This window comes from Meles meles, chromosome 18 (assembly GCF_922984935.1).
Source record: "Meles meles chromosome 18, mMelMel3.1 paternal haplotype, whole genome shotgun sequence".
NCBI classification, from domain to species: Eukaryota; Metazoa; Chordata; class Mammalia; order Carnivora; family Mustelidae; genus Meles; species Meles meles.
Window position 1 is genome coordinate 64,359,314 of NC_060083.1, and position 25,713 is coordinate 64,385,026.

General features: G+C 62.5%; 1 protein-coding gene across 1 annotated transcript; it reads left to right on the plus strand.

The window, feature by feature from the left end:
• The first annotated feature begins 6,262 nt into the window (after positions 1-6,262).
• On the plus strand, positions 6,263-19,723 carry METRNL (meteorin like, glial cell differentiation regulator). Its single transcript, XM_045984830.1, has 4 exons — positions 6,263-6,640; positions 12,364-12,749; positions 18,336-18,395; positions 19,229-19,723. The coding sequence occupies exons 1-4, from the start codon at positions 6,471-6,473 to the stop codon at positions 19,543-19,545; spliced, it is 933 nt and encodes a 310-aa protein (XP_045840786.1). The 5' UTR covers positions 6,263-6,470; the 3' UTR covers positions 19,546-19,723.
• The last annotated feature ends 5,990 nt before the right edge of the window (positions 19,724-25,713 follow it).

A 25,713-nucleotide genomic window follows, 5' to 3' on the forward strand; every position in this document is an offset into this window, starting at 1 on the left:
AGCCTTTCCAGCAGGCAGCAGCCTGCAGAGTTGGGCGTTTGGGATACGGGCTGACTGCATGGGTGGGAGCCAGGCCACAACTGAGGAGCCCAGAACATGGGCTTTCTACAGCGGTCCCCGCCTGGGCTGTCACTGAGGTGTGGCTCAGAACCGACTCAGCGAGGGCCTGGGCCCTGACCACTCCATCTCCCACCCCATCCCCGGCATGTGCAGCTTCCCCCAGGGCTGAGGCATGGCCAACACCCATGGGGCGTGAGAGGGGGTGCTTGGGTGGGCATCACCCGGTGTGCCTGGCCCGGTCGTCCCCAGAGCCTCAGAGGGACCCGCCTCTCCTTTTGCTGGGGCAAGGAAAGGGACTTCAACACCTCGCTCGCTTGAAGGCCTGGAGCACCCCCATTCCTGCTTCTGCTCTGGACGCCCAGGTTCCTGGACTCACGGGTGTTGACCGGCCACGGTGTGTGGGCACAGAGGCACAGGGGGCTGTGGACGATCGCCCCCGCCCCCCCACCCCTGCCAGCACCAGCAAGGTGGCCCACACCCTCCAGGGCCCCTGCCTGAGACGGTGGTCTCCGGCACCACCAGTGAGTCCCCAGAGGGGCCGCGTTTCTTACACTGCATGTCGTGGAAAGTGTCAGTGTGCTGAGGGGTCCCGTCTCCCCGTGTGCTCAGGGTACCAGCACAGTGTCTCCGTCCTTTACCGTCCTGGCGGCTGGAGGCTGCAGGTGTGCAGGGGCTCATGGCCTCTGCGACTTTCAATGGTCAGAAAATGTACACACGTGGGGCATCCGGCGGCTCAGCTGGTTCAGTGGCCGACGCTTGGTTCCGGCTCAGGTGAGGATCTCAGGGTCATGAGATGGAGCCCCGCATTGCTGCACAGTGTGGGGTCTGCTCCAGAGCCTCTCCCTCTGCCCCTCCCCTACTCATGCGTGCTTTCTCCATCCAAAATAAATCTTTTTAAAAATTATTAAAAAAAACAAAACGTGCAAATGTGTGCACACAGACACACAGAGAAGCACCAATTCTATTACTGCTGAGTCGGAGGGTCTCAGTGCCGGGGTCGCTGGACACTCACGCAGCCTCAGACTTGCCACGTGCACGGCAGGGACAGGAAATGGTAATTGCTGTGTCAGACACTCCCCAGCCCTGAAGGCAGCGGGATGGAGTCCTTTCCTCAGAGGCTGGTTCAACCAGGTGTCCGAGCTGGGAGCAGCCCACGTGGGCTCTGCTGGGAGGCACGGGGAGCACCTGCAGGGGGACTCGGGAGCATCTAAAGGACCATATAGAGGCGCCCCTTCTGACCAGCCGTACCAGACGCTCCATCACGTCCACGTCTCCTACAAATTCACCTTCCGCTGAGTCCACCGTGTGGAGGCCAGGGGGCCCTCCTTCCTGGTGTGGTGCTGCCTCTAGGGAATCTGGATGCAGAGGCATTTCCATCGGTGTGACGGCTGTGGGATCACCACGGGTCACCACCGTGGGGCCGATGGTCTGTTCGGGGACAGCAGAGTGAGGTGCCATCGAGGTCTGAAGCCCCCAAGCAGCTGTTGCCAACAGCAGAGGTGGCACGGGGAATCCTGTCACCACAGCCGCGCCCCACAGCTGAGCCCCAGACCAACCCCAGCGGTCAGCACACACCTGGCCGGTTGGCCTGGACACACCCACGCCCAGCGCCCGGCCCCATGGGCAACGTTTCCCACCCCAGCTGGCTGCCCACTTTCTCCCTCCTGCCTCCTCTGCACAGACAGCAGACTGTGCTAGCAGATTAGGTCAGGGAGGCATTTAGGTGAGGGTTACTGGGTTGAGGCTGGCTGGCTTGGTTTACGTCTAATTACACGTTACTCGTTGCAATTGCTAAACATAAATCACAAGCGTTTGACCACAATTACAGTAATTATGTCCCTATGAGAAGGTCAGCAAAAATGACCTCAGAGGGAAGTGGTGTGAGAGCAGGGACTCCGGAGGCCAGGGGTCTGAGCGGGGAGGGCCCTGGGTCATGCTTGATTCTCCCCCCCAGGCAGGTAGAGGGCTGGGTGTTTTCATATGGACGGCAAAGGGCAAGGTGGAGAGGGTGAGCAGAGGAAGTTTCTGGAAGCTTCCAGCTGATTCTTCAGTGAGCAGAGTCAGGTGACAGGTCATTTGGAATAACAGAATGACCATCAATACACACTTGAAAACCTTGAGACAGGGCAGAAAATAAAAGTGTTTACATGGTTCGATCACGTTAGTGGCTCAAAGAACTTGTGCCGTGGGGAGCACGCCGGGGAGCCGGCCCCCACAAGAAGGCCCGAACCCTGCCAAGAGCCAGGTTGGCAGCTGGACACCTGAGTCCGATCTACAGAGCCAGGCCTACCACGTCCACCTGGTATGAGGCTTTGTGTGACGATATCATGAAGCTGACGTCACCCTGACCGTTGAGACACCACCCACTTGGCAAGTAACTGAGACCCAGAAAGAGACCCTGACCACACAGCCCCCGTGAGGCAGACCAGGGAGGAGCCACGTCTGACCCACCCACGGCACCAGCACCCACCCCGACACTCAGAGTCTGGGAGAGGGCATGCAACCCCTCCAACCCCAGCGCCAGTGAGCGTTAGGCACACAGTCATAATCATGGTCCTGGTCACACTGGAGGCCACCGCGGCTGCTGTGGCGTGTGGGGAGCTCTCCCTGCCTGGCCACGGCCTGTCTTCTGAGACTGGCCCCGGTCAGGGGCCACTGCCCTGGAACTCATCACAGAAACAGGCCCGGGAGGCATCTGGTAAACATTTCTTGAGTGAAAGGCAGGTGACAAGTGAATGTTGATACAAACCCGAATCTGGGCCACAGATTTGACCCACCGCACACGTGCTTTGTGGGGGGCCTGTGGGGTGGGGTGGGCGGCTACGTGGGCAAGCGACCGGCACCTGTCCTCCCTCCTGACATTCCCCTCCCAGGGCACACTGAGTTGTGCTGGTCGCTGGACAGCTGGCTGCTGTCACCACTGAGCCCGTGACCGAGCCCTGCGCCCTGTTCCTCTGATCACGGCAGGTACTGGGGCAGGAGGGTGGTGCACCTTGGCGGCCATCACTTGGGGTGGGGCAGGGTCCCTTCACGAGCAGGTGCAAAGGGGCAGCTCTGCCTCTGTGACACCAGCAGGTGCTGGTCTTGCTCTCCACCTGCCAACACTCCCTCCGGTGTCTGGAGGACAGAGAGTGCAGGAAGTCCCCGAGTGTTGCTCTGGACGCCACGATGCCCACTTCCTTCCTACTGTGGTGGGGCTCAGGTGCCTCTGTGGCCTCTTGCCGGGTTTAACTGGAGACATGCTCCCTGGGAAGTGACCCCAGCCATCTGCGGGTGAGCTTGCTCCAAGCTGCCCTCACTGCAGGGAGGACCCATGTTCCTGGCGGGCAAGGACCCTTCTGGTTCCGATTCAATCCCACAGGGGCTTCTTTGTTCCTGCCTGGGCCCCAGGGGGTGAAGTGGGGCAAGTGGTCCCTGGGAAGCCTCAGACAGTCATGGCCTACCTCACCCTTGTCCCCAGGCCCAAAGCTGATGTGCCCCCAGAGAGCCTGACACCACGGACGCCAGGGACACATTTAGGGGATATTTCATCCCAGGATCAGGAGGGGTCAGAAGCCCCACTTTGCCAGGCACGCATGTGCCCAGGAGGCCCTGAGAGTGGCAGAACCCTAACCCTTCCCGGAGCGGGGCGGAGACCCAGGAACCAGTTCTACGGCTGGGGCCCCACCCCACAGATGACTGGTGGCTCGTCAGCAGGAGAGAAGTCTGGAAATTCCTGCTTCGGAGACCCTCAGGAATCTGGAGGCACCTGTGTCCCCAGAAGGGAGGGCCTGTCACAGAGCCTGAGGTCTGAGAGCAGCAAGGCCAGGCCCTTCCCAGATCCTGCTGGACCTGTCCAAGAGCACTGTCGATGAGCAGCATTCCAGCAGCTCTTGTTCGCAATTAGTAGGCTCCCTATTTTAGGGTTACAGAAAAACAGAGCAGAGTTCTGATGTACATCCCCCACCCCCCATTATTCACATCTTGCATTAGCCTGTAGGGTTGTTATAATCAATTAGCTGATATTGACATATTACTGACAAAAGGCTGCACTGTTCAGTCTCGTGTGTTCTATGGATTTGACCACTGCATGTCCTGTAGGCCCCACTGTATTGTCCTAGCTTTAGGGAAGTGGACCTGGGCACAGGTGGTCTGGCAGTCCTCCAGCTCACAGAGCCCTGAACCAGGATGGGAACCAGCTCCACAGTGCCCCAGAGATGGTCTCTGCCCATTGGTCCCATGAAGCCTTCTGAAACGTCCCTCAGGCCAGGAGCACTCAGTCTCAGCACCTGCACCATGAGGGGCCTAAAGCCGCCCCTGCCCCGGAGTGGACCTTGGGCCCTGATAACCCTGTCTGGGCAGCTGCTTGACCACAGGCAGACCTCTTGGTACAAGGGGCTACAGAGCTGCGTGGACACGGCTGTGGGTGAGAGGCGGTTGCAGTTTCCAGATTCACAACCAGCAGGTTCCTCTACCCAGGGGCCCTGGGAGTGGTTTCACTTCACCCACTTGTCGCAGCACCCAGGTACCTGCAGGGAAGGGGCCAGGGCACATGCTCCAAGGGGGTGGGGGTTGGGTGAGGGCTGCAGGAGGCCCCCAAGCTTGGAACGGACTCCTCAGCCTCAAAACTGCCTGTGGGCCTTGGGGTGACATCCGTTCTTATGCCCGGGCAGGACCCGAGGGCTTGACCTTCCCAGTCCAGGGCTTCTCTAGACCCCTCAACTGTAACGTAACTGACTCCTCTGCCCAGGGCTCCTGGCTGCTCTCAGTTCCAGCTGTTTGGGGGCCTGCAGACGAGACCTCTCTAGAGGGTGACAATTCCATCCCTCCATCCAAGGACATTTCTCACCCTCTGACCAGACCAGAAGGGTACAACGTACAGACCAACCTGTGGAAGAGGTCACTCCCCTCCCAAAGCTCACTTGAAATTCCTCCTGAAATGTTTCTCGGCTGGACAAGGAATATGAAAACAAGGTCTGGTTTCTCCATCACTTGATGCTGTTTGAGGCTCTGGAGCTCAGACCAACACCAGAGTGTTGGAGAAAGCAGAAAAGCCTGCTTTTGTGAGCACAGAGGTGGCTATGTGGAACTCCATGGGTCCCTCCCTCAGCCCGGTAGACCCTCTCCACCATTTCAGGATGATGACCAGGTAGGATGGGAGACCTGGAGTCCCCCACGCATCCTCTAACCAGACCCAGCCCTGACTTTTGGCATCAGGCCCTCGAGCCAGAGGAGGACACCTTTCCCATCAGAGCTGGGGCTGCTGGTTCTCCTCTTGTCTCCCTCACTGGATGTTAGGCATATGGTGACCTCAGTGACTACCTGGTGAAAGAAGCCACCCTGATCACACTGTACTCACCAGCTGGGTGCTGTTAGGACAGGGGTCTCAGCGCTAGATTTTGCACACAGGGGGCATTTGTCAGTATCTGGGGACAGTATGGGTTGCCAAACCTGTGTGTGGGGGGTGGGGGTGGGGGGGGGTGGTGATGACATCTAGAACATAGCGGCCAGGATGCAGCTAAAATCCTACAATGCACCAGATGTCCCCAGGGGGAATCCAGCATGAGGCTGGTGAAGCGGGTACCAACCAATCGGGGGTGGGGCTGGTGAGGACCAGCAGGCAGAGCTCGGCCATGACGCACAGGAGCTGTGGCCCAGAGGGCTCGGTGGAGCGGGTACTCCAGAGTCCACGGTGCGCTCTACAGTGAGTTGGCCTCATCACCAGCCGCAGCTGGGCCTCCCCTGCCCCGGGAGTCGCAGAGCAGGACCAAGTCTGAACCTCTGCAAAGCACGCTCCGATTCTGCAAAGCACATCCCGGGTGGGACACAGGTCACACAGCCGCGGCAAGGCCCGGAGCCGCCACCACAGCCCAGCGGCCACTCCCGGCTGGGTCTGCACGACGGGGTCACAGCACCGCGGCCGAGGACGGGTCGGCGGGCCGGGCGCCGGCTCGGGTCTGCATGCACTTGGGGTCCCGGCTTTCTCCCCGGTCCCGCATCGCACCGGCCGGGGCGTCTCGCGGCTCCGTCTCCGGGTGCCCCGAGCCGCCTCCCCTCCCGGCGGAGCCGCCCCCCGACCACCGGCCGGGCACGCGGGGCGCGGGGCGCGCACTCGGGGCGGAGTTCCGGCGCGCGGGGCGGGCCCGGGGCGGGGCGGGGCGGGGCGGCCGGCGGACCCGCCCCCGCTGAGCCGCGACCGGACGGCGGACTCGCCCGCGGCAGAGGCTCGGGCGGCGGCGGGCGCGGCGGTCTTCGCTCCACGGCGGCGACGGCTCGGGTGGCCCCGGCCGGGATGGGCGGGCGGCCGTGCCGGGGGCGCGGTGGGCGCACGACGTGACTCGCCGGGACTGCAGCCCCGCCCGCCCGGCCGCGGGTCTGCTCCGGGGGCGCGGACGCGGGGTCGGCGGCCGAGCCGGAGCCGGAGCCGGAGCATGCGGGGCGCGGCGCGGGCGGCCGGGGGGCGCGGCGGGCAGCTGAGGCCGCGGCCCCCCGCCCCGGGCCCCGGCCCGCCGCCGCCGCTGCCGCTGCTGCTGCTTCTGGCCGCTGCGCTGGGCGGCGCGGGCGCGCAGTACTCGAGCGACCTGTGCAGCTGGAAGGGGAGGTGAGTCCGCGCGGCCAGACCCCGGCCCGGGCCCCGCGCTCCCTTCGCGTGCGCCCCCCGGGCCGGCAGACCGTGCGGGGGCGCGGCCGCGCGGGGACTCGGGCGCCCGCTCCCCGCCGAGTCCCGTCCCCGTCGCCCCCGCCCCCGGGTCCAGAACAAAAGGGCCCGCGGCGTCCGGGTGCCCCGGCCGGGAGGACGCCGGGGGGAGGTGCGCCCGCCGCGCCGCGGGGTCGGTCCCGACCCGCCAGCCACTCGCCCCGCGCCGACCCCGCACGGGCGGGGGTCGGTCCTCCGGCCCTTCCCGGCTCTGCCCGCGGCGAGGACTTGCGCCCCGGGCGGGAGGGGCCGGGCCTGCGCTCGGGGCGGAGCGGGAAGGGCCGGCGGGTCCGCGGGAGGGAGCGGGGCTCGGGGGACGGAGCCGGGCCTGTGCGCGCGGAGACCCGCGGGCGGACACCTGTGCGCGGGCCGAGTGACCGCCCCGCCGGCGCCCCCGCCCCGTCCCCGCCCGGGATCCGGTGAAGGTCAGGCCGCCCTTGGCAGCGCGCGCTGGGCTCGGCGACCCCCATGCCCCTCCGCCGCGGCCGCCGAGGACCGTTTCAAACTCAAGTGTGACGAGCAGAAAGGAGTGCAGGTCGCCAGGGTGCGCGGGCGGGGCGCCTGAGGGCACAGCCCCGGGGCGAGAAACCGCCCTCCGCCCGGGCGCCCTCAGCCCCGCGCCGGCAGCTCGCAGTCGGAAAGCCGAGTTCCGTGCGGGTGGAGTTTGCGGAGGGCGATGCGCATCTCCTTCCCGGAAGCCGCGGGCCGGGCCGCCGCGGCTCTCCGCCTGCGGGTGTTGCATGGAGCAGGGCCTCCACGCGAGCCCCGGCCTTGACGTCCGGTGGGAAGCCTCCCGCTGGCTCACACCTCGTGCTGGAGGGTATCACGGGGTTATTTCGAGTGAAGACAGTTTTTCCGAGAAGCCTGGGGGTGTGCCAGCGTGCTGGGCTCTGCGTCAGCAGGGCAGCCGCTGGTCAGCTTGGGTACTTACAGACCCAGGTCTCTGTGGACACTGGCAAGTCCCCTGCTCCCCACTTTCCACCCCTCCTAGAGCCGGGGTCCTGGGCTGCGGGGGCTGGGCCTTGTGGTGGCCTTCCTCCCCGGCACCAACTCCCTGCACACGCCAGGGCAGGGTTGGAGGAGCTGAGACTGGGGCCGGGAGCTTGAAGCTCTGGGGGAGGGTTGGCCTGGAGAATGCTGGCGCCAGCCCTGGGCTGGCCCGGAGCCTCCGACTCTGACACACTCTTCCAGGGCTGCCCTTTCCCCCACGCTGGTAATTAAACCCCCTGTTTTGCAGCTTCTGCTGGATGAATCAGTGCACCCCCAAACTGAGGTCTAGGGTGTCCTCCTTCCACAGATCAGAAACAGACCCGGTCCTACTGCGGGAGCCTGGGTTTCCAGAGGGGCTGACATCCTCTCAGGCTCTGACCAGCACTCCCTCACAGACCCGTCCCATCCCCAGGACAGGCATCCCCTTCCAGGCATAAAGTCTTCTGAGGGCCAGCTAGCTCCTGGATCCAGCAGGTGTCTGCATCCTCTTCTCCACCTGGAGAAGCAGGGGCACTTGCCTGCCACCCTTCTGTCTCCATCATTGCTGACATACCCCTGGTTCTGGATTCTCTCCAGCTGTCCTCACTCGGCCCAAAGGCAGCGTCTGCCAGGGGCTGCCACAGTCAGAGCTGGAGAGAAGACAGGGCCGGGCCACACTCCTGGAACATAAGGCTCCCTTTGCATGATCATCGCTGCCCCAGTTATCAATATGCCTCGCCGATCAGCTGATAGATCCTTGCCATGGGAACCCGAGTGTGCTGATCTGCCTGCTGACCCCCAGAACATTTATGAGTTTTTATGAGCTGTTCTAAAGACAGCACAGGGTGGTGCGAGTCCCCATGCGCTGGGTGGATTCTGATCCCCGAGAGGCAGGGAGTTTCTGTTTATGGCACTGGCTACTCACATTTGACAGGCTGAATGCGTTTCTGGGTGTTTCCAGGCAATGAAGCAGGAGGTTGTGCAATCCCTGTCCCATGAGCAGGGGCAGGACAGCACCCTGATCTTTATTAGGCTGTGGTTGTAAAGGTGGACCACGAACTTTCCCACCACCATTGGCAGGGGTGTGGGTCCCTCACACCTGGCCTCGTTCTCCTGCGGGGTGGGGAAATGAAAGCTAATGCCAGTTCTAGCTTCTCCCTCGAGCTGAATGCTGCTCCTGACTTGTAAACAGGAGACCACTCCTTACTCCTGGTGCCTCGGGTGGTCCAGGTTGTGGGTGTGAGGGGTGTGGGCCCTCCAGAAAATCTGTATCAATTTGGAATTTGCTGTCCTTTCCATGCTGGTGCCCCTTAGGTGTGTCCACCTGGGGAGTGATACTTGCAGACTCCTCTTTTTGGGACCGGTGCGTGAACCCAGTTTAGATCATCCTGGGAGCAGTCCGTGTGCTCAGCTTCCTGAAGCCCCACAGTTATGCTCGTCCACACATACGGCTAGAGCCACATTTCTCCTGAGGCTGAGGGAGCCACACTCCCCGTCCTTTTTCGCTTCATCCCATCAGAAGCCAGTTATTTATTTTGCCTGAGACGCAGGTGTGCTGGCATTAGTGACGTCACAGGCACCGTCTTGCTCCTCCAGCAATTTGCAGAAACAGACGTTTTTCCAGGTTGCTCTGGTGCTGGGAACTTAGAGGTGAGAGATTTGGCCAGATTTTCTGGTAAGAGCCAGACAGACTGTGAGCCCTTGACTTCATTAAAGACCCGTTGGGGTCCCGGGCCGAGAGACTGGTGGGTCTGCTGGACGGGGTCGATGTCTCGCATCACACACGCTACTCGCCTTCGTGTTGAGTGCCCGGTGGGACTCTTGGTTGTGTCCGTGCTTCAGGAGAGCATGAGAGGAGAGGCCGAGCAGAGCCCCATGCTGGCCGCGGACTCTGGGGCGGGTGCAGACCCTTCCCTGGGGCAGGGAAGACATTAGGCGAAGAGCGAGTAACGGGTGCCTTGTTTCTTCTGTGTCCACCTGCTTGCTGTTCCTGGCCCTCTTTTAGTCGAGGGGCTTAGGAATAAAAGGGGCCACGTGCACCACACAGGATGTCCAGGCTGATATGTGCTGGAGATGGCAGCCCAGCCCCCACTCAGGGCTGCCTCTCCCCGGGGAGCCGTGGTTGGTCACCTGTCCCCACACGTGTTCCCTCTGTCCCTGCCCAAGATGTGGGTGGGGGGTGGACCTCCCGGTGTCCCCCTCCACTGTTTGGATTAAGTGACTTGGTGAGAGGGATCCAAAGCCTCTGGTATGGGCTTTCCTTTCCCTGGAGCCCCAGGGCCCCCTCCCCCCACAGAGAGGGAAGTGAAGACTTGGACAGGATGGTTTTTATGGGAGAGAGCTTTGAGGATTGGTGTCTGGGCATGGGGCAAGTGTCCAGCTGCCTCTTGAGGCTGGAGACAGGAGAGGAGGCACACTATGATAACGTTTGTTTTGGCTGCATCAGAGCAGAGCTGATTATAGTCATCTGTGTCAACCACTCACCATCTAGTCTAATTTTTTCTCACAGCACTGTAATTATGCTCGTCCGCACGTATGTGTCAGATGAGTTTTGTGAGTTTTATTTGACTGTGATTTGTCAGTCTGTTCTGTGTGTGCGGCCCTGGGAGGCGTCTGAGGCTGAGCTGGCTGCGAGTGACCCGGGGCCTTGTGGGGGCAGGGAGCGGGGTTAGGAGGGGGGTCACCTCCTCGACACCTCCCTCTGATGTGGTCTGCAGGATGACTGTGCAGCCCCAGCCTGCAGCTGGCCGTCATATGAAAAGTGAGGGTTTTTGGAGCCCAGAGCGTGAGTCACCAACGGTAAATGCAAACCATATGTTACGTGCTTTCTCCTCTGTAGAAATGGTTTCTGGTAACTCGCTCAGGCCAGAGCACTGAATATAGCATTGTTTATTATACACAAAAATCCTAAGAATGTGGGTGAACCTGTCTGAGATCCGATCAGAACCAAATTTCGTGTAATAAAACACTCGGTTGAAGTCACTGGTTGAGTTCCAAGGCTGCTTGGTGGCTATGACGTAACCATCGGCACAAGCTGACATTCGCATTAAAATTTGGAGTAGAGGAAGCTTTAACATTTTTGAGGGTTTCAGTTTCTTGAAAATATAAGGTAATGACTTTGCTCCAGACCTGTTTCACCAAGAGGGTAGCACACTTCATATTTTCCTATTTAATGTTTACTGGGAGTGAGGCGAACGTGGCACTCAGAGCTTCTCCTTGGGAAGACGAACTGTCCACTCACTGTGTCTCCCTCCCTGAGGCTTCTGCACGCAGTCCCCGTGGTGTCTGTCCCCTGGCGAGGACCCTCACCTTACCTTTGTTTCTGGCTTTCATGCTATTCGAGTTTATTTTTAAAAATACAGTTGGCAGGGTCCCTCGGTGGCTCAGTGGGTTAAGCAACTGCCTTGGGCTCAGGTCATAGTCCCAGAGTCCTGGGATCGAATCCCACATCGGGCTCCCAGCTCTATGGGAGTCTGCTTCTCCCTCTGACCTTCCATCGCATGCTCTCTCTCACTCTCTCTCTCTCTGTCTAAATAAATAAATAAAAATCTTAAAAAAAAATACAGTTGGCAGTGTGGGGTTTCAGGGCTTATTTATTTTTAATTTAATTTTTTTGAAAGATTTTATTTATTTGACAGACAGAGGTCACAAGCAGGCAGAGAGAGAGGAGGAAGCAGCTCCCTGATGGCTTGAACTGAGCAGAGAGCCCGATGCGCGGCTCGATCCCAGGACCCTGAGATCATGACCTGAGCCGAAGGCAGAGGCTTAACCCACTGAGCCGCCCAGGTGCCCCTTCAGGGTTTATTTTTAAATTTTATTTGTTTGGGGGCACCTGGGGGGCTCAGTCGGTGATGCGTCTGCCTTCAGCTCAGTTCATGGTCCCAGAGTCCTGGGACAGAGCCCCTGCGTCGGGCTCCCTGCTCTGCTGGGAGTCTGCTTCTCCCCCGCGGCAGCCCCCTTGTGCTCTCTCTCTCACTTGCTCACTCTCTTTCTCAAATAAAGAAAATCTAAGAGCAGGGGAATGGGCGGTGGCTCCATCCAGGACCCCGAGATCATGACCCGAGCCGACTCAACAACCGAGGGCGCCCCCGGGGGCCCCAAGGTTTGCAGAGGAAAGCGCCATCGAGCCACCACTCTAGGGAACATGCAAATATGCCTGTCTGGAAGGTGCTGAAGACAAAACCCACCAACAGCCTCCAACCCGCAGGGGCTCACATCCCTCACTGGGGCGAGCAGACCGGCCCCTTGTTCTCACACTCGGAGGGAATCTGCCGTTCTTCCCAGCTCTCCGTCGGTCACCGGGCACTTGGGCTGGTGGTAGGGTCCCGTGTCCTTGTCATGTCCCAGAAGTTCCACCTCCGTGGTCCTTGCCTCCACGGCGCAGGGAACCTCAAGGGCACAGGCTCCTGGTGCCCCCCGAAGGCCAGCGCACCTGGGTGCCGAGGTGTGGGACACACTTGGCCTCCTCCGCCGTGGCCTGTCGTGCAACGACTCTCCAGGGCGGGCCTGCCGGAGGGGCCTGGCGGCGCGGCCGTGGGCAACCCTTACCCAGACCGGCGGGCCGGGCACAGGGGGCGGCCCCCTGCACGTGGGTGGGGGCTGCTGGGGCGCCCGGCCGGCAGAGGCCACAGTGAGCGCTGACACGTGTCCCCCCGCAGCGGGCTGACGCACGAGGCGCACCGGAAGGAGGTGGAGCAGGTGTACCTGCGCTGCTCCGCGGGCTCCGTGGAGTGGGTGTACCCGACGGGGGCACTCGTCGTCAACGTGCGGCCCAACACCTTCCCGCCCTCGCGCCTCCTGACGCTCTGCATCAAGCCCCTCAGAGGCTCCTCGGGGGCCAACATTTACTTGGAGAAAACTGGAGAACTGAAGCTGCTGGTCCGGGACGGGGACCGCGGACCCGGCCGGGTGAGCTGCTTTGGCTTCGAGCATGGCGGGCTCTTCGTGGAGGCCGCGCCGCAGCAGGACATCAGCAGGAGGACCACGGGCTTCCAGTACGAGCTGACCGGCCGGCCCGCAGGCTCCGACCTGCACGCTCTGTCAGGTGGGTGGCGTGCCCTGGCGGTGGGAGGGAGGTGGGGGGCTCCTGGACAGCCTCGGGGCGCTCGCAGACGGCCCACTGGGTGGAGGGATGTTGGGCGCCCGGTGCCCCGTTAGTTCTCAGGAACTGCATCTGGGCCGTGGCCGCGGGTGGGTAAGACCATGGTCCTGGCTCCCTGCCGTGCTCGGCTCCTGTGCCGTGGGGGCTGTAACGGGCAAGGGCGCCCCCGCGTTTCTCCTGATGTATGGATTGGCTGAGTGTTTTTGGTGTCAGGCCTCCGACTTGGCGAGTTCTGGGTGGGAGCCAAGACTGGTTCACGCTCCAGGGTAATGCAGGGCCTTGATGGCCTGAACTGGGGGGGCTGGTCCCCGGCTCTGGGGGCATTTTGTGGGTTATCCCCTGTGGACTGGAGACACGAGCAGCGTGCCAGGAGAGCGGCTGTGGGTAGAGGAACCAGGCAGGGCAGGGATGCCCCTGGGGGTCCTGGGAAGCTCCCTGGGCGTAACTCTGGATGGAGGCTCTCAGCAGCCACGGGACGGGGGTGTGCACGGGGACACTGAGTTGGTTTTAGATTGTCCTTCGTTTTCCCTTTGAGGCAGGCAGCCGGCTTTGCGGGGCCCTGTGTGGAGGGTAGTGTTTGTCTCTGAAAAGTCCCAGAGGCAGAGACCAAAGACAGGTGAGCGGCCCCAGGAGCTCTCACATGGCCTAGGTCTCACCCCTCATGCCTCTCCTCGCCCAGCTGCCTGACTGCCTAGGTGCACAAGTCCTTGTCTTTTAGAGGAGCCCAGGCCAAACTTCTCGCCCTTGCTTTAAGGCACAGGTGACCTCACAGGCCCCTCGCGTGTGGGGACACCGTCGGTGTCAGTTCTGAAGCTGGTCAGCAGCACGGTGCCTCCCAGCAGTGGGAAGGTGTGAGCAGGCTCCACGGAGGGCGTTCCCTAGGAAACCAGCTGGCCCGGGGGATGCCTAGGCAGGGGTGCAGGCCAGGCGGGGGTGCTGCTGGTACCCACAGCGCACGGGCAGTTCCAGCAAGTGTCTGCAGTGCTGAGGCAGAAACACCTGGTTTGGGGGGTAGGCCATCCCCAGGAAGGGTATAATCTCCACACTTTAGTGGAGATAAATGAAAGATTTGAAGTCGGGGAGAAACAGGTGTGCTAACAGGTGTCCACGCTTTATTGTTTGGCACTCTTGGCTCAGATCACTTCCCAAAACTTCAGTCTCTCAAAATGAACTCGTCTCTTAGAGAACATCAGTGTAGGACTTCCAGGTAGGACTCCCCCGCCCCCCCCAGTGCCTGACTGCCCAGGTAGGCTCCTGCTGCACCCCCCAGATGCTCAACTAGGGCTCAAACTCAGGAAGGTGACAGTAAAAGCTACTGTAAGTCTCAGGACCTGAGTGAAATTCAGGTTTTAACCACAACAGTCTTTCTCTTGATCACCAGCTATAGGGTGGGTGGGAGAGGGGACCCCAGCCTCACCCTGGGGACCTAGAATAAACTCACAATAAAAATAACATGTGAAAAAATCCAGTCACTGAATTCGGTGTTTCCGACTAGTGATCGCTGGCTGAGAGGACGGTGTGTTAGGAACTTGTTAGCACCATGCGGGAGACAGGGGGCAGCAGGGGTCAGGGGATACTGGTATGTCCCTGCTCCCTGGGGTGCTTGCCTTTCATCAGGGGATGGGCCCCTAAGCCCTTAATGCTGGAGGAATGGGTACGTAATGTGGAATGTCAGCCATCTGGCCACGGTGACGTCCGCCAGGCCCGGCCGGCTCTCTGATGGCCGTGTAGCTCTGGGCTCGCTGCGGCGCTGACCCTGGTTGCAGCTGCGGGAGACTTTAGGGAGGCGGGTGGGCACCTGTGGCGTGCAGGTGTGCACATGCCCTCGGGCCAGGCACCTGGGGGCCCCGTCCTCTCCCTCCCTGATGAGTCACAGCTTCTAGTTTGTGCTGACTTGAGAAAAGAGAGGCTCCCGGCCCGGGACGTTTCCGCTCGGGAGTGTTTGTAGTGAACGTGGTCACCTAGTGGGCACCCGAGCTGAAAGTCAGCTTCCTGGTATGAAGCGAGCAGCTCTGGGAGCCAGGAAGAGGCCAGGATGCAGAGGCAGACCACTCCTCCAGGCGCAGAGCAAGGGGTGGGCGGTGGGAGGTGACCCCTGCCTGCGGGCTGGGGGACTTGGGACCCAGGCACCACGCTGCAGGCAGGGTGGACTCGCTTCCCCCCATCCTGCCCTAGGCCCTCCTCCTTCTCCGGGGGCCTCACCAGGGCACCCGAGTCATGCTGCCCTGCACGGTGCGGAAGAAGTCTGGCAGGACCCGAAAGGTGGGCACGTGGCCAGATCCGGGGCACTAATGGATGACGCTCTGGGGACACGTGCTGAGGTCTCACAGGGGAACCCAGCCGGGCAGTCTGGGGGTCGTCCTCCCCAGAGTCCCAGCCTCCTTGGGAAAATGGGCACCACCAGGAGCCCCCATTGTCCAGTAGGGTTGGGCAGGATGGCTGAGAGTTGCTGTGTCTGGGTCTAGGGGGCAGAGACAGACCTCCTTCTCCTTGGTTTACCTGGGGCAGCCTAGGAGGACTCTGGTTCCGGCTGTTGCATGACTTCTCAGGCAGCTGAGGAGCAGGGGCTCGCCGGCTTGGCCTCATCCATTGTGTGGGGCTGAGCTCTGGGCTCCATGTGATCCTCCTTGAGCAGATGAGGCGGGAAGGCGGTGGCATTTTAGCCCCACAGCCAGAGGGGCGGGTGCCGGCTGTGAACGCACAGCAGTTATGCCCACGGAAACCGGGGAGCCTTGTGATGTGTGGGCAGCCTCGGTCCCCAGTTCTGATGGCTTCATCACTCCTCCCCTGTTGAAACTGCTCTGTTTGATGAGTTAGGGGTGAATGGTGCCGGGGGTGGGCCAGGTGTGTGCAGAGCCCTCCACTGGGGGCCTTCCTGGCTCGGAGTTTGGTGGTGGCCCTGATGGGCTGGAATGGGCTGTGGGGAATGAGTAGCAAAGTTCAGAAAAAGTGAAAGAAGCCTCACTATGTCCTAGGGACAGAAAAGGAGAGAGAACTGGACCTTTCCCTATGGGTCACTTTGTTTCCTGCCTGGCTTCTCTGGCCACTGTGATTACTGGATAATATTTCTCATCTTGCCCATCTCTGGCCTTTTGGGGTGGAAGGGTGTGGACCTGTGTCCTCACCAGGAAGAGGGAGGAATGGGAGCAGGCGAGGAGGAGAAGCTGGTGGGATTGGAGTTCCCAGGGCACAAGAGATGGGACTTGGGGGCAGCTGACCAGCCCGGGCCAGGGTCCCTGGGGCCATCTTGGGGGACACCCATGACAGGCTGCTGTGATAGCCCAAGGAGGCCCCAGAACCTTACTGGGCCTCAGCTCACACTGGCCCGGTTCCGGCTGTGTCCCCTTCCACTTGTCATGGGCTGCGCGAAGGCGTCCTGGGCAGTTTTCGCTTTGGAAATTGCATGTGTCCCTGGGCAGTCCCACCTGCCAGAACAATAGGTTGCCATCTCTGACCCCCCCCTTGGCGAGGGTCCCCCCACCGTCCTCCCTGCCTGCACCCTGACCCCTCCCCAGGTCCCTGTGGTAGCCCCCGTCTGTCTCCCCGACCCTGTGTTTCCCGTCTTCAGTTCATTCTGTGCGCATTCCGGGGTAATCTCCCCGAGATGTCCATCCTCAGCCACCCCCTCTCCAGGAACTGTAAGCCCAGCTGGGCTGCCCCCCTCCGCCCCATGTGCCCCTGCGAGGAGACGAGATTCGTTGTGTCCAAAACCAGTGCCTTCCAGAGCCTCTAGGAGCACAGCTCCGATGCGTAATTGTTTCCAGATTGCTTCCCTTGGCGTCTGCAGACTGGATTTTCCAAGACGGTGACCTACGCTTCGTAAAACTCAGAATCACGAGGCGAGTCTGCAGGGGGACTCTGTTGGCTCAGCTGGCCGGTGAGCACCGGCCGACCGAGGCTTCTGGGGCAGTCCTGCGGCCGGTGGCCGCCCTCCCCTCGGCTGGGCGTCAGAGCATCTGCGGTGCCAGGGGCGTGAGCTGGGCCGGCGCACAGGACGGGCTCCTTGGCCGTTTGTGGTGCCCAGTGCCTGTGTCCACAGAGACCTGGCGACTTGTGCACAGCCAGGCCAGGGATCTGAACCCGGGCTGTGGTCTGGGCCTCTCACTGCCCACGGCTGCCTCTGTGGCCTGTCTGAGATGTGTCTCTGGAGTGCTTGTGTGGACCCGTGCCTCATGCCCAGCCTCGCTGGACACTCTGTGTGCCGGGCCCCAGGGGCCCTACTGAGGCCCCTCCCCTCTGGGTGATGGCTCCGGGAGGGTCCCAACAGGCGCGCTGTGGCCATCTCGGGACGGACTGCTGACCTTCCTTTTCCCACCTGTGGGGGTGCCCAGGGCTGGGTCTCTGACCCCTGGGGCACAAACATCCATCCCAGAGCAGGACGGCGAGGGCCAGTGCTCAGAGACTCACAGAGACCCTGCGCTGCCCCGAGGGGCACAGAACCTGCTGGCTCATGCCCTGGGCCCCGGAGGGTCTCTCTGAGCTCCAGCTCCCGGTGCCTGGCCCTGTCCCTCGCTGTGCGTCCAGGTCCGGGTTTGTGAGGGTGACTGGTCAGTGTGTGGACAGGGTAAGCTTTGGCCAGGTCCAGCGAGGGCCAAAGCCACGGGTGTTCTGGGGCCTTGTTCCAGCAAGACCTCATGCTAACCCTTCCCGGAGTGGGAGAATTTGTGCCAAACCCAAGGGACTCCGCATCTGAGTTAGAGGCCTTGAAAGGTGCAGTGAGGGCCAGAGTTTGCGTCCTCCCAAGTCCAGGGCTGAGTTAGGAGTGGGGCCATGGGCTCGGGGAGGGTTGCCCCCCCCCGCTCTGTCTGGAGCTTCACCCCATGAGGAAGTGAGGGTGAGGGGTGGGGTGTGGGCCAGGCCAGGGCGAAGTTCACGGGGCGAGGCCTGGCTTGGCTGGAGGACACACCCCGGCTGCCCGGTGTGGGGCTTCTGTGAAGTGGCCTGCCGGGGCGTCCACAGGCAGTGGCGCGGCCGGAGGGCCCGGCAGTGTCGGGGAGGGCGTGTCCGGGGAGGGCTGTGCGGAGGCGGAGGCTGGCTGGCCAGAGACTCCCACAGCCGTGCAGGTGTCAGCGTGCCCATGCTCACAGAGACCTCCCGCAGCCTCCGTGGTCCTCCTCGGCGGTGCCCTGAGCCGCCAGTCTTGGCAGCAGACGGGAGCCTGGGGAGCAGGTGATGTGTGAGTGGCCGGTCACGGCATTTTGGGGTGCTGCTGTGGAGGCTGGAATGAAGGCGACTTCCGCTGGGCCGGTGTAGGCCTGCAGCTTCAGACCAGCTCAGGTTGGTTTCCCGTGGGGCACGGGCAGGCCAAGTGGGGACCAGCACCGAGGCCAGCCCACCCTCAGGGTACGTGCCCTTCACAGCCACATCTGGAGCTGGAGGTGTCTGCTGGGTCGGTCAGCCCCCCACCGCGTGGCCGAGGTTCAGGTTCTCTGTCCTGCCCCGAGCTCAGAGCTCTTACAGGACCTGGCAAGCTCGTAAGGGGGCCTTTGTCCCGCAGACTCCACTCCTGACCCTTCTCTCTGCCCGCAGCCCCGTGCCGTCCTTGCGGGGACGCGGAGGTACTGTTGGCCGCCTGCACCAGCGACTTCGGTAAGTGTCCTCGCACCCCACCACGTGCAGGCAGCCCTGCCTGGGCCTGGAGGACCTTCCAGGGCTCTCTACCTGGGCAGGAGAGGACTCTCTGTGCCCCGGGAGGGGCCTGTCCCTAAGGCCGGGAGAGGGTCAGGAATCCCATGTGAGGTGGTCACCGAGCATTTTCCTCCAAACACGGATGTAGCCTCACCTCAGAGCCCTGTTCTCCTCTGGGTCCGCTGCAGATTCTGTAGCGGGAGTTCCCGGCCCCGGGGGTCCCGGGAGCCTGGCGGGGGCGGGGGGCAGGGGCTGAGGTCAGGGACTCTGCCCGCTAGCGACAGCGGCACCAGCGCTCTCAGGCAGAGGGTGGAAGCCGTCCGCTGCGTGCGGTGCTGGGGCGGGACAGGAAGCCAGCCCAGCAGGGCCTGGCTCCGAGCACTCCCGGCCCCAAGGGCACTATGCGGTCCTGCACAGTGAGGGTTGGGGGCTGAGCAGGGTCCTGGGTGAGGGCCGGCTCTGCCAGCCCCTGCCCATCACCTCGTCCTCCCCGAGCCCCACCGTGCTGCCCCACCGTGATTCAGAGCCGCCGCAGGTCCCGTGTGCTAACTGGGGTCACCTGTCTTGCTCCAACTTGAAAGGGTGACGCACGGGTGGTTTCTAGCTCCTGTTTCTCCCACTCACATGGCTGGGGACAAATATCCTTACCCGCGGCAGGGTCAGGGACAGCTCCTCCGGGCCTCATGCGTGTGCATTGTTCTTTTTAATGGGGTTTCCGGAGCGCAGGCCCCGGGGTCAGCCCTGTCCCAGATGCCCCCGGTGACCCGCTGACCCCCGTGTCCTTGCCTCCGCAGTCGTCCGAGGCTCTATCCAGAACGTCACTCATGCCCCGGAGCAGCAGGAGTCCACCATCCACCTGCATGTGAGCCGGCTCTACCGGCAGAAGGGCAAGGTTTTCTGGCCTGCTCCGGAGGGTGGCGGCTGGCGGGGCCACGTGCTCACGCTGCTGGAGTGCGGTGTGCGGCCCGGACGTGGGGACTTCCTCTTCACTGGCCACATGCGCTTCGGGGAGGCCCGGCTTGGCTGTGCCCCGCGCTTCAGGGACTTTCAGAGGCTGTACCGGGACGCTGAGGAGAGGGGCCTGAACCCCTGCGAGATGGGCACGGAGTGATGGGGGCATGGGGTGCTCGGATCGGGGCTCCTGGGGCTCAGGCCGCAGGGGCACACGCCACGAGGTCCCAGCCGAGGGCTCCCTGACTGATGGGAAATGTTGTAAGATGCAAACTAAGTTATTATATTTTTTTTAAAAAAAGAAAAGTCCATAGGAAACAAACTCCAGAGTCTTAAAATGCCTTGTGTGCCATTTCATACTGTTTTTCAAAGCACCTGACGTCCTTGCGCTCGGCTGGTATGCCCGGAGCCCACGGAGGACGCCCGGCGCCGGGCTTTGCACACCGCCTGCATACCGATCAGTTGTTTCTTGTGACGGAAACTGATGGAGCCAAATACGTATTTCTTGTTTTGTTTTTGCTTTTTAAAGAATGTGCTTTACTGGCCGTGGTCACTTTTGGGCTGCAGGCTGTTTCCATTCCAGAGAATAAAGACCGGTGTCTGACGGAGCCGTGGTGCGTGGTCCGCAGCCCAGGGCGGGTGTGCATGGCCCCGGACTGGGGTCAGGGCCTGTCCTGGCGCAGCTCACCCGAGGGAGCCCCGCAGCCTTGTTGTGGGGTCTGCTGTGGGGTCAGGGCCTGTCCTGGGGCAGCTCACCTGAGGGAGACCCAGCGGCCCTGGTGCTCCCGGCCCTTCACTCCGGGCCCGACTCTAAGTGAGGGCCATTACTCTCGTGCTTCAGAAAACACCCCGAGCCTCAGCCAGCCCGAGCCTCAGCTCCTCCCACCTCCGTCCACTTCAGCATCGGCCCTCCTGGTCCTGGTAGCCCAGATCCTGCCCTTTGACTGCGGCTTCCCCCAAACGCCCCGGGCCATGGCCAGTCTGGGCAGTGGGGAGCTGGTGTGCACTGGGTGACCTCCACACGCTGGAGGACGAGCAGGTCCCCAGCAGCCGCTGTAACGAACGCCCACAGGCTGCGGCTTAGACAGCCCAAAGTCCTTCCGGAGGCCAGAGTACAAAAGCAAGGTGTGGGCAGGCCTGGCTCCCTCTGAAGGCTCTGGGGAGGAGGTTTCCCATCTCTTCCAGCTTCTGGCGGCTGCCGACAGTCCTCGGCCTGTGGAAGTGTCTCCGGGCTCTGCCTCCTTCTGCCGTCTGTGTCTGTGTCGAGTCCCTCTCACAGGGACGCCAGTTACAAGGACCAGTGCGGCCTCGTCTTAAGTGATTAAGCAAAGACCCTATTTCCAAATAAGTTCACAGTCACAGGTTCTAAGAAGGGAATTTGGGAGGACACTACTCACCCTCTAGGGGTCACTGGGGTATCAGGTAATCAGACCTAAGCCCGCATCCACCTCTGTGAATCAGGTGACTAACCCAAGCAGCTGCTGGGACTGAAGGGGGCTCCGGGAGAGGACACAGCACAGCCAGGAGCATACCAGCCGCACCCAAGACTCAGGCACGCTGTGCGGCCACAGGTAGGTGCCCTGTGCTAGCTCAGGTGTGGCCCGCGTCAGGTAGGTGTGGCCCGCGTCCGTGTGGCCTGGCTCAGGCACGTGCTGGCTCAGGCCCGTGGGCTCCTGCAGGTCACAACAAGAAGCAGGTGCTCCAAACCTGCACAGCAGGAAGCAGGCGGTCACCTGAAGCAGCGGGGGTGGTGATGGGAGCAGGTCCTGCCGCGGCGCGTACTTGCTGTGTCTGTGCCTGGAGCAGGTGCGCCAGGGCCGCAGCGAACCTGTAGCCGGGTTCACGCTGTGGGGTTTTCTGGGCGTTGGCTCTGACCTGGGAGGATGCGGCGGGGCATGCAGGTGCTGCAGAATGAGAATGCCGGGCTTGGGTTTCGGTTTTAGGGCTGGCACTCTTCCTTCTGTCAGTTCAGGGACCCTGGGAGGACCCGGGGGCCTGACCCCATGGGCTGACGTCGGGGGTGGACAGCAGCTCCCACTGCCCACGAGGCTTGAGCCCTTCACAGAGAGGCACAGTGGTGGCCAGTGAGAGCTGGCCTGGGGGAGAAGTCTTCTTGATGGGGGTCTGGAGGGAGAGCAGGGCCAGTGGGTGGGGAGGTGTCCTCCCTGGGGTGTGCCTCTGTTCCCAGGGTAGCACTGGTGTGGGGGGAGGGGTTTGCACAGCGGGGGAGCTGGATACCACGTGGAGCAGCCCCCGGTCCGCGGCTGCTTGGTGGCTGGAGGGCCTGGCCATTTCTGAGAGCCCTGCCCTCCCACTACTCAGAGCCTCCTGTGGACATCTGAGGCCACCACGTGCCTGAGCCTGCTCTGTGATACTGGATTTCCTGCTCTCCCACGTCCATCCTCGGGGGAGTCCCACACCGTGGAGCCCTGACGGGCCAGGCGAGGCACTTGGAGGGTCTCCAGAGGGTCTTTCTGGCTGTCCAGTGTCTCTGTCTTGGCTGTGGTTGGTCCAGACCGCTGTGTGGGGCAGAGCCGCGGGCACCCTTCTTCAGCTCTGTCCAGAGGTCAAAGGAGACATGACCCGGGCCCTCCTTCCCCCGTCAAGCTTCACCCCCAGCGTCTCCCTGGCTGTCACGTGCTCTTGCTCTACGGAGAAGCTGGGCCTCCCAGCACCGCAAAGGGTCTGCCTGCTCCTTCCTTCTTCCTTCCACTGCTGGGCTGGTAGGGAACCTTCACCTCCTCGTACATTTCCCCGGAGAGCCACATGTCCCAGGACGCTGCTGCCCCCCAAAGTCAGCCGGGACCCCGGCATGGCCCAGTATGTGCCTCCTCCTAGCAGGCCCCGGTGGCCCTGGACACCCTTTCTTAGCACGTTTCCCGAACATGCTGGTGGCAGGAGCCCAGGTCTAATGACACCGAGAGCAAGAAAAACAGATGCTTTCTGAGCTGCTCTGTGGACCATGGTACCTGCGGGCAGCAGGCTCTTGTGTTTACAGACTGCCCACTGTGCCTGAGTGTTTCTCCTTCCCTCCTCTGCCATCCCAGCTGGGACACACCGGGGTGGCCTCAGACCTCTCCCCCTGCTGGTTGGGGCTCCACAAGGCCTCTCCGGCCCCAGCACTCCAATGCTCGATCCACCCCTGCTCCATCTTGGCTGCTTGGGAAGTCAGGCTGACCCTGAGGCCTCCAGCTGGGGGCGGGGGAGGAGTCACGTCCTGGGCCTCCTTTTGGGCATCTGGGTACCTGTCTGGAGCAGCTGGGCTGGGACGGACTGCAGCTGTGGGGGTCACATGCTCAGTTCAGGTCTAGCCACAGCTCACACCTGCCCAGGCGGCCCAGTGAGACGCAGGGGAAGCTCCAGAGTGCCACGTGGAGGAGCCCCTGCCCCGGCCTCTGGTGGTGCACCGGACCTCCCGGTGAGGGTCCCCAGCACACCACCCACACCAGGCTGGCCGGCTTGACACACCCTGTCAGCTCTGGGTGAGGCCGGAGCCTTGAGTCAGCTGCTCCCTGGGGCTGCCCGTCCAGCCCCCGCACAGGGATCCTGCCCTCCGGAGTGGGCGGCTGTGAGTCACACTGGTGAGAGTGACTGCCAGCGCCCAGGAGTGGAGAGCTGGCTGGGTGGGGCAGCTCTGGTCGTCGCCCTGCACAGCCCCGGGAGGCAGGGGTCTGAGGGGGCAGGGCAGAGGAGCCTGCAGTGGCCCCAGGGTGGGAGGGGCGGGGGCCAGGGGAAGAGACAGCACCGTGTGGCGTGTTCACAAAGCTTCCAGCAAACCTCTCTTGCTTTCTGCGGTCGTTTGGCCCGTGGGACTGAAGAACGGGGTCTTGGGTTGGTGATTTATATTCCTTTGATTCCTTGCTGGAATGGCCCTATTTCCACGCATGCGTTCCTGTCTTTTCTGTCCTCTGATTACGCCTTTACCCGCGGTGGTCAGCAGAACACTGGCCTCAAAGAGGCCCTCAACCCTGCAGCCAACGGCGAGGCTCCTTCGTGCGGCAAAGCGAACTAAGTCGTAGAGTTAGAGGCGCGGGTAGGACGGGGACCTCCTTCTGGGTCATCCGCTGGCCCTAGTGACATCGGGGGTGCTCTGGAGTGGGAGAGGGACGTGGGAGAGAGAGCCAGGAGATGCGCTTGAGAGGGACTCGGCTGGAAGCTGCCGGCTGCGTGGATCCGCGCTCGCCGGGGGCCTCCAGAGCCAACCCGCGCCTGCCCACGGCCGGACCTCAGGCCTGTGTGGGTCTTGTGGGACCGGAGCCTACAGAGCCGTGTGATAATAAACTTGGGCTGTTTCAAGCCATGATGAGTTTGTGGTTTGTTACAGTAGCTGGGGGGAAACACAGCGATGTCCCTTCTCGCCTACAGTCCCCGTGGGTCCTGGGAGCTTTTGACCCCCCCAAGTCGCACGTGAGGGGCTGTGCCGCATGTCTGCCTGCTTTCTTGGGACGCGGGCTCCTGGCTTCCATCAAAATCTCAGAGTCGGGAACGTGACTGCACGTGGGTGGGGAGTTAGGGGCAAGTGTGCTTTCTCTGGCCGATCTCCAGGGGACTGGGCCCTTCCCCCCACCCCCGTCTCCCTGTCTTTCCCTCTGTCTCCATCTCTCTGGGGCCCTCCCCTCGTCTCAGCTCCTTCTTCCTCTTTGCTCAGCTGCTGCCCCCCCAACCCCGCCGGGAGCAGCCTGCGTGCAGGTGTGGTGCCTACTCTGCCCAGAGCTGTCCCCGTCCACACCAGGGCTCACCTGCCTGACGTCGCCTTCTCCACCCAGACGTGCGGTTGGAGTCCTCAGGCACTCGCTGGTCAGCAGCCCCGCCCCGGCCCACCTGTGGCCTCCCCCTCCAGTGCCTGAGACCCTCCTCCTGGTGGCCCCTCGTGGCTCCTGCCTGTGCCAACAGGCTCCCGGGCCTGCCTGTTACTCTCTCTGGTCTGCAAGACACACCTGAGATCTGCAGATCCCCTTCCCTGGATCCCCTTCCCCTGTGGCTGGACAGCAGGACCTTGCCGTCTCCCTTGGGTGCCCCCTCTGCCTTGCATTCAGCCATGCCCAGGCTGCCGGGGCTCTGTTTGTTGGCACCTGACACAGACACGCCAGGAGGCATCCAGCGGAGGGGGACGGCCAGGCCAGAGCAGCCACACAGGGGCAGGTGCGGCCACAGCCCTGAGGGGCCAGGCCTGGGTTCCCTGGGTCCTTGCTGGCCCGTTAGGGACCCCTCCCTAAGGGCGGTACTTGCTTGGTCCTCGCTGGTTTTGTTCCTGCAGAGGCCCCCCCCCCCCTCGTGAGGACCCTGGGGCTCCAAGTCAAGTCTCCTTCCAGAGAGCTCTCCTGAGAAGGGCCCCTGGGCTGCTCTGCCCAGGACACCCTGCGTCCCCCTCCCCAACGTGCACCCAGTGCTGACGGGACCCTTTCAGGATGGTTCCTCTCGGGTCAGGCCTCAGGCCTTCGTCCCCACCACCCGTCCCTCCTGTCTGCTGTGCTCAGGGCCCAGGAGGCTGGGTGAGGGTTCCCAAGCGGGTCCGTCCCTGTGGCCCCTGTGGCCCTCAGTATTTTGAGGACGAGGTGGACGTGTCATGCCACAGTCTTGGTTTCTCAGGCCCCCAGTCGGGGCCACGGTCCACCCGAGCAGACGACCCCTTCGTGGATAAATGGCTGCGTGTGGAGACGGGTGTGCGCTGGGGACTGTGGCCTGCGCATGGGTGCCCTGGGCCCTCCCCGGAGCCCCGCTGAGCAGCTTTCTCCCGAGTCCTTCCCACGCCCCAGGGCCTGGGCGCTGTGGGTCTGCGCACAGGGTCGGGGCACCAGGGCTCCCCGGGTGAGCATGTGGCCTGGGCCCAGAAGCTCAGGTTTTCATCCCAGAACAGGAGTTGCCGAGAAGATACACCTGATTACTGCCGGGATGCGCGTCTGAAGCCAGCGGCCTGCAGCCCCAGCCGCCTTCTGAAAGAAGCCAGAGGACGTCAGGCCAGGCTTTGAAATGCCCAGGCTCCTGGCCGTCCACGTGAGACCAACTTTCTGGTCGTCCTCGTGGGAGGATCTCCTCACGCTGTGAAGGCCTCTACTCCAGCAGGTGCCAAATGTCAGCACACACGTAGCTGGCGCGGTAGAGCCCACAGCCACGCAGGGAAGGCCATGGCCAGGCCATTCAATCTTCCGACCCTGGGAAGGGGGTAAACCGGAGGCAGCGACGGTGGAGCCCAGAGGGACGCACACACAGGCTTGCGCACACGCTTGCACACACACACACACTCGCACACACCTGCACTCACAAGTCACATGTCTCCCGCACACACGCTCGCACACTTGTGCACACACGGACACTCTCAACCACACCC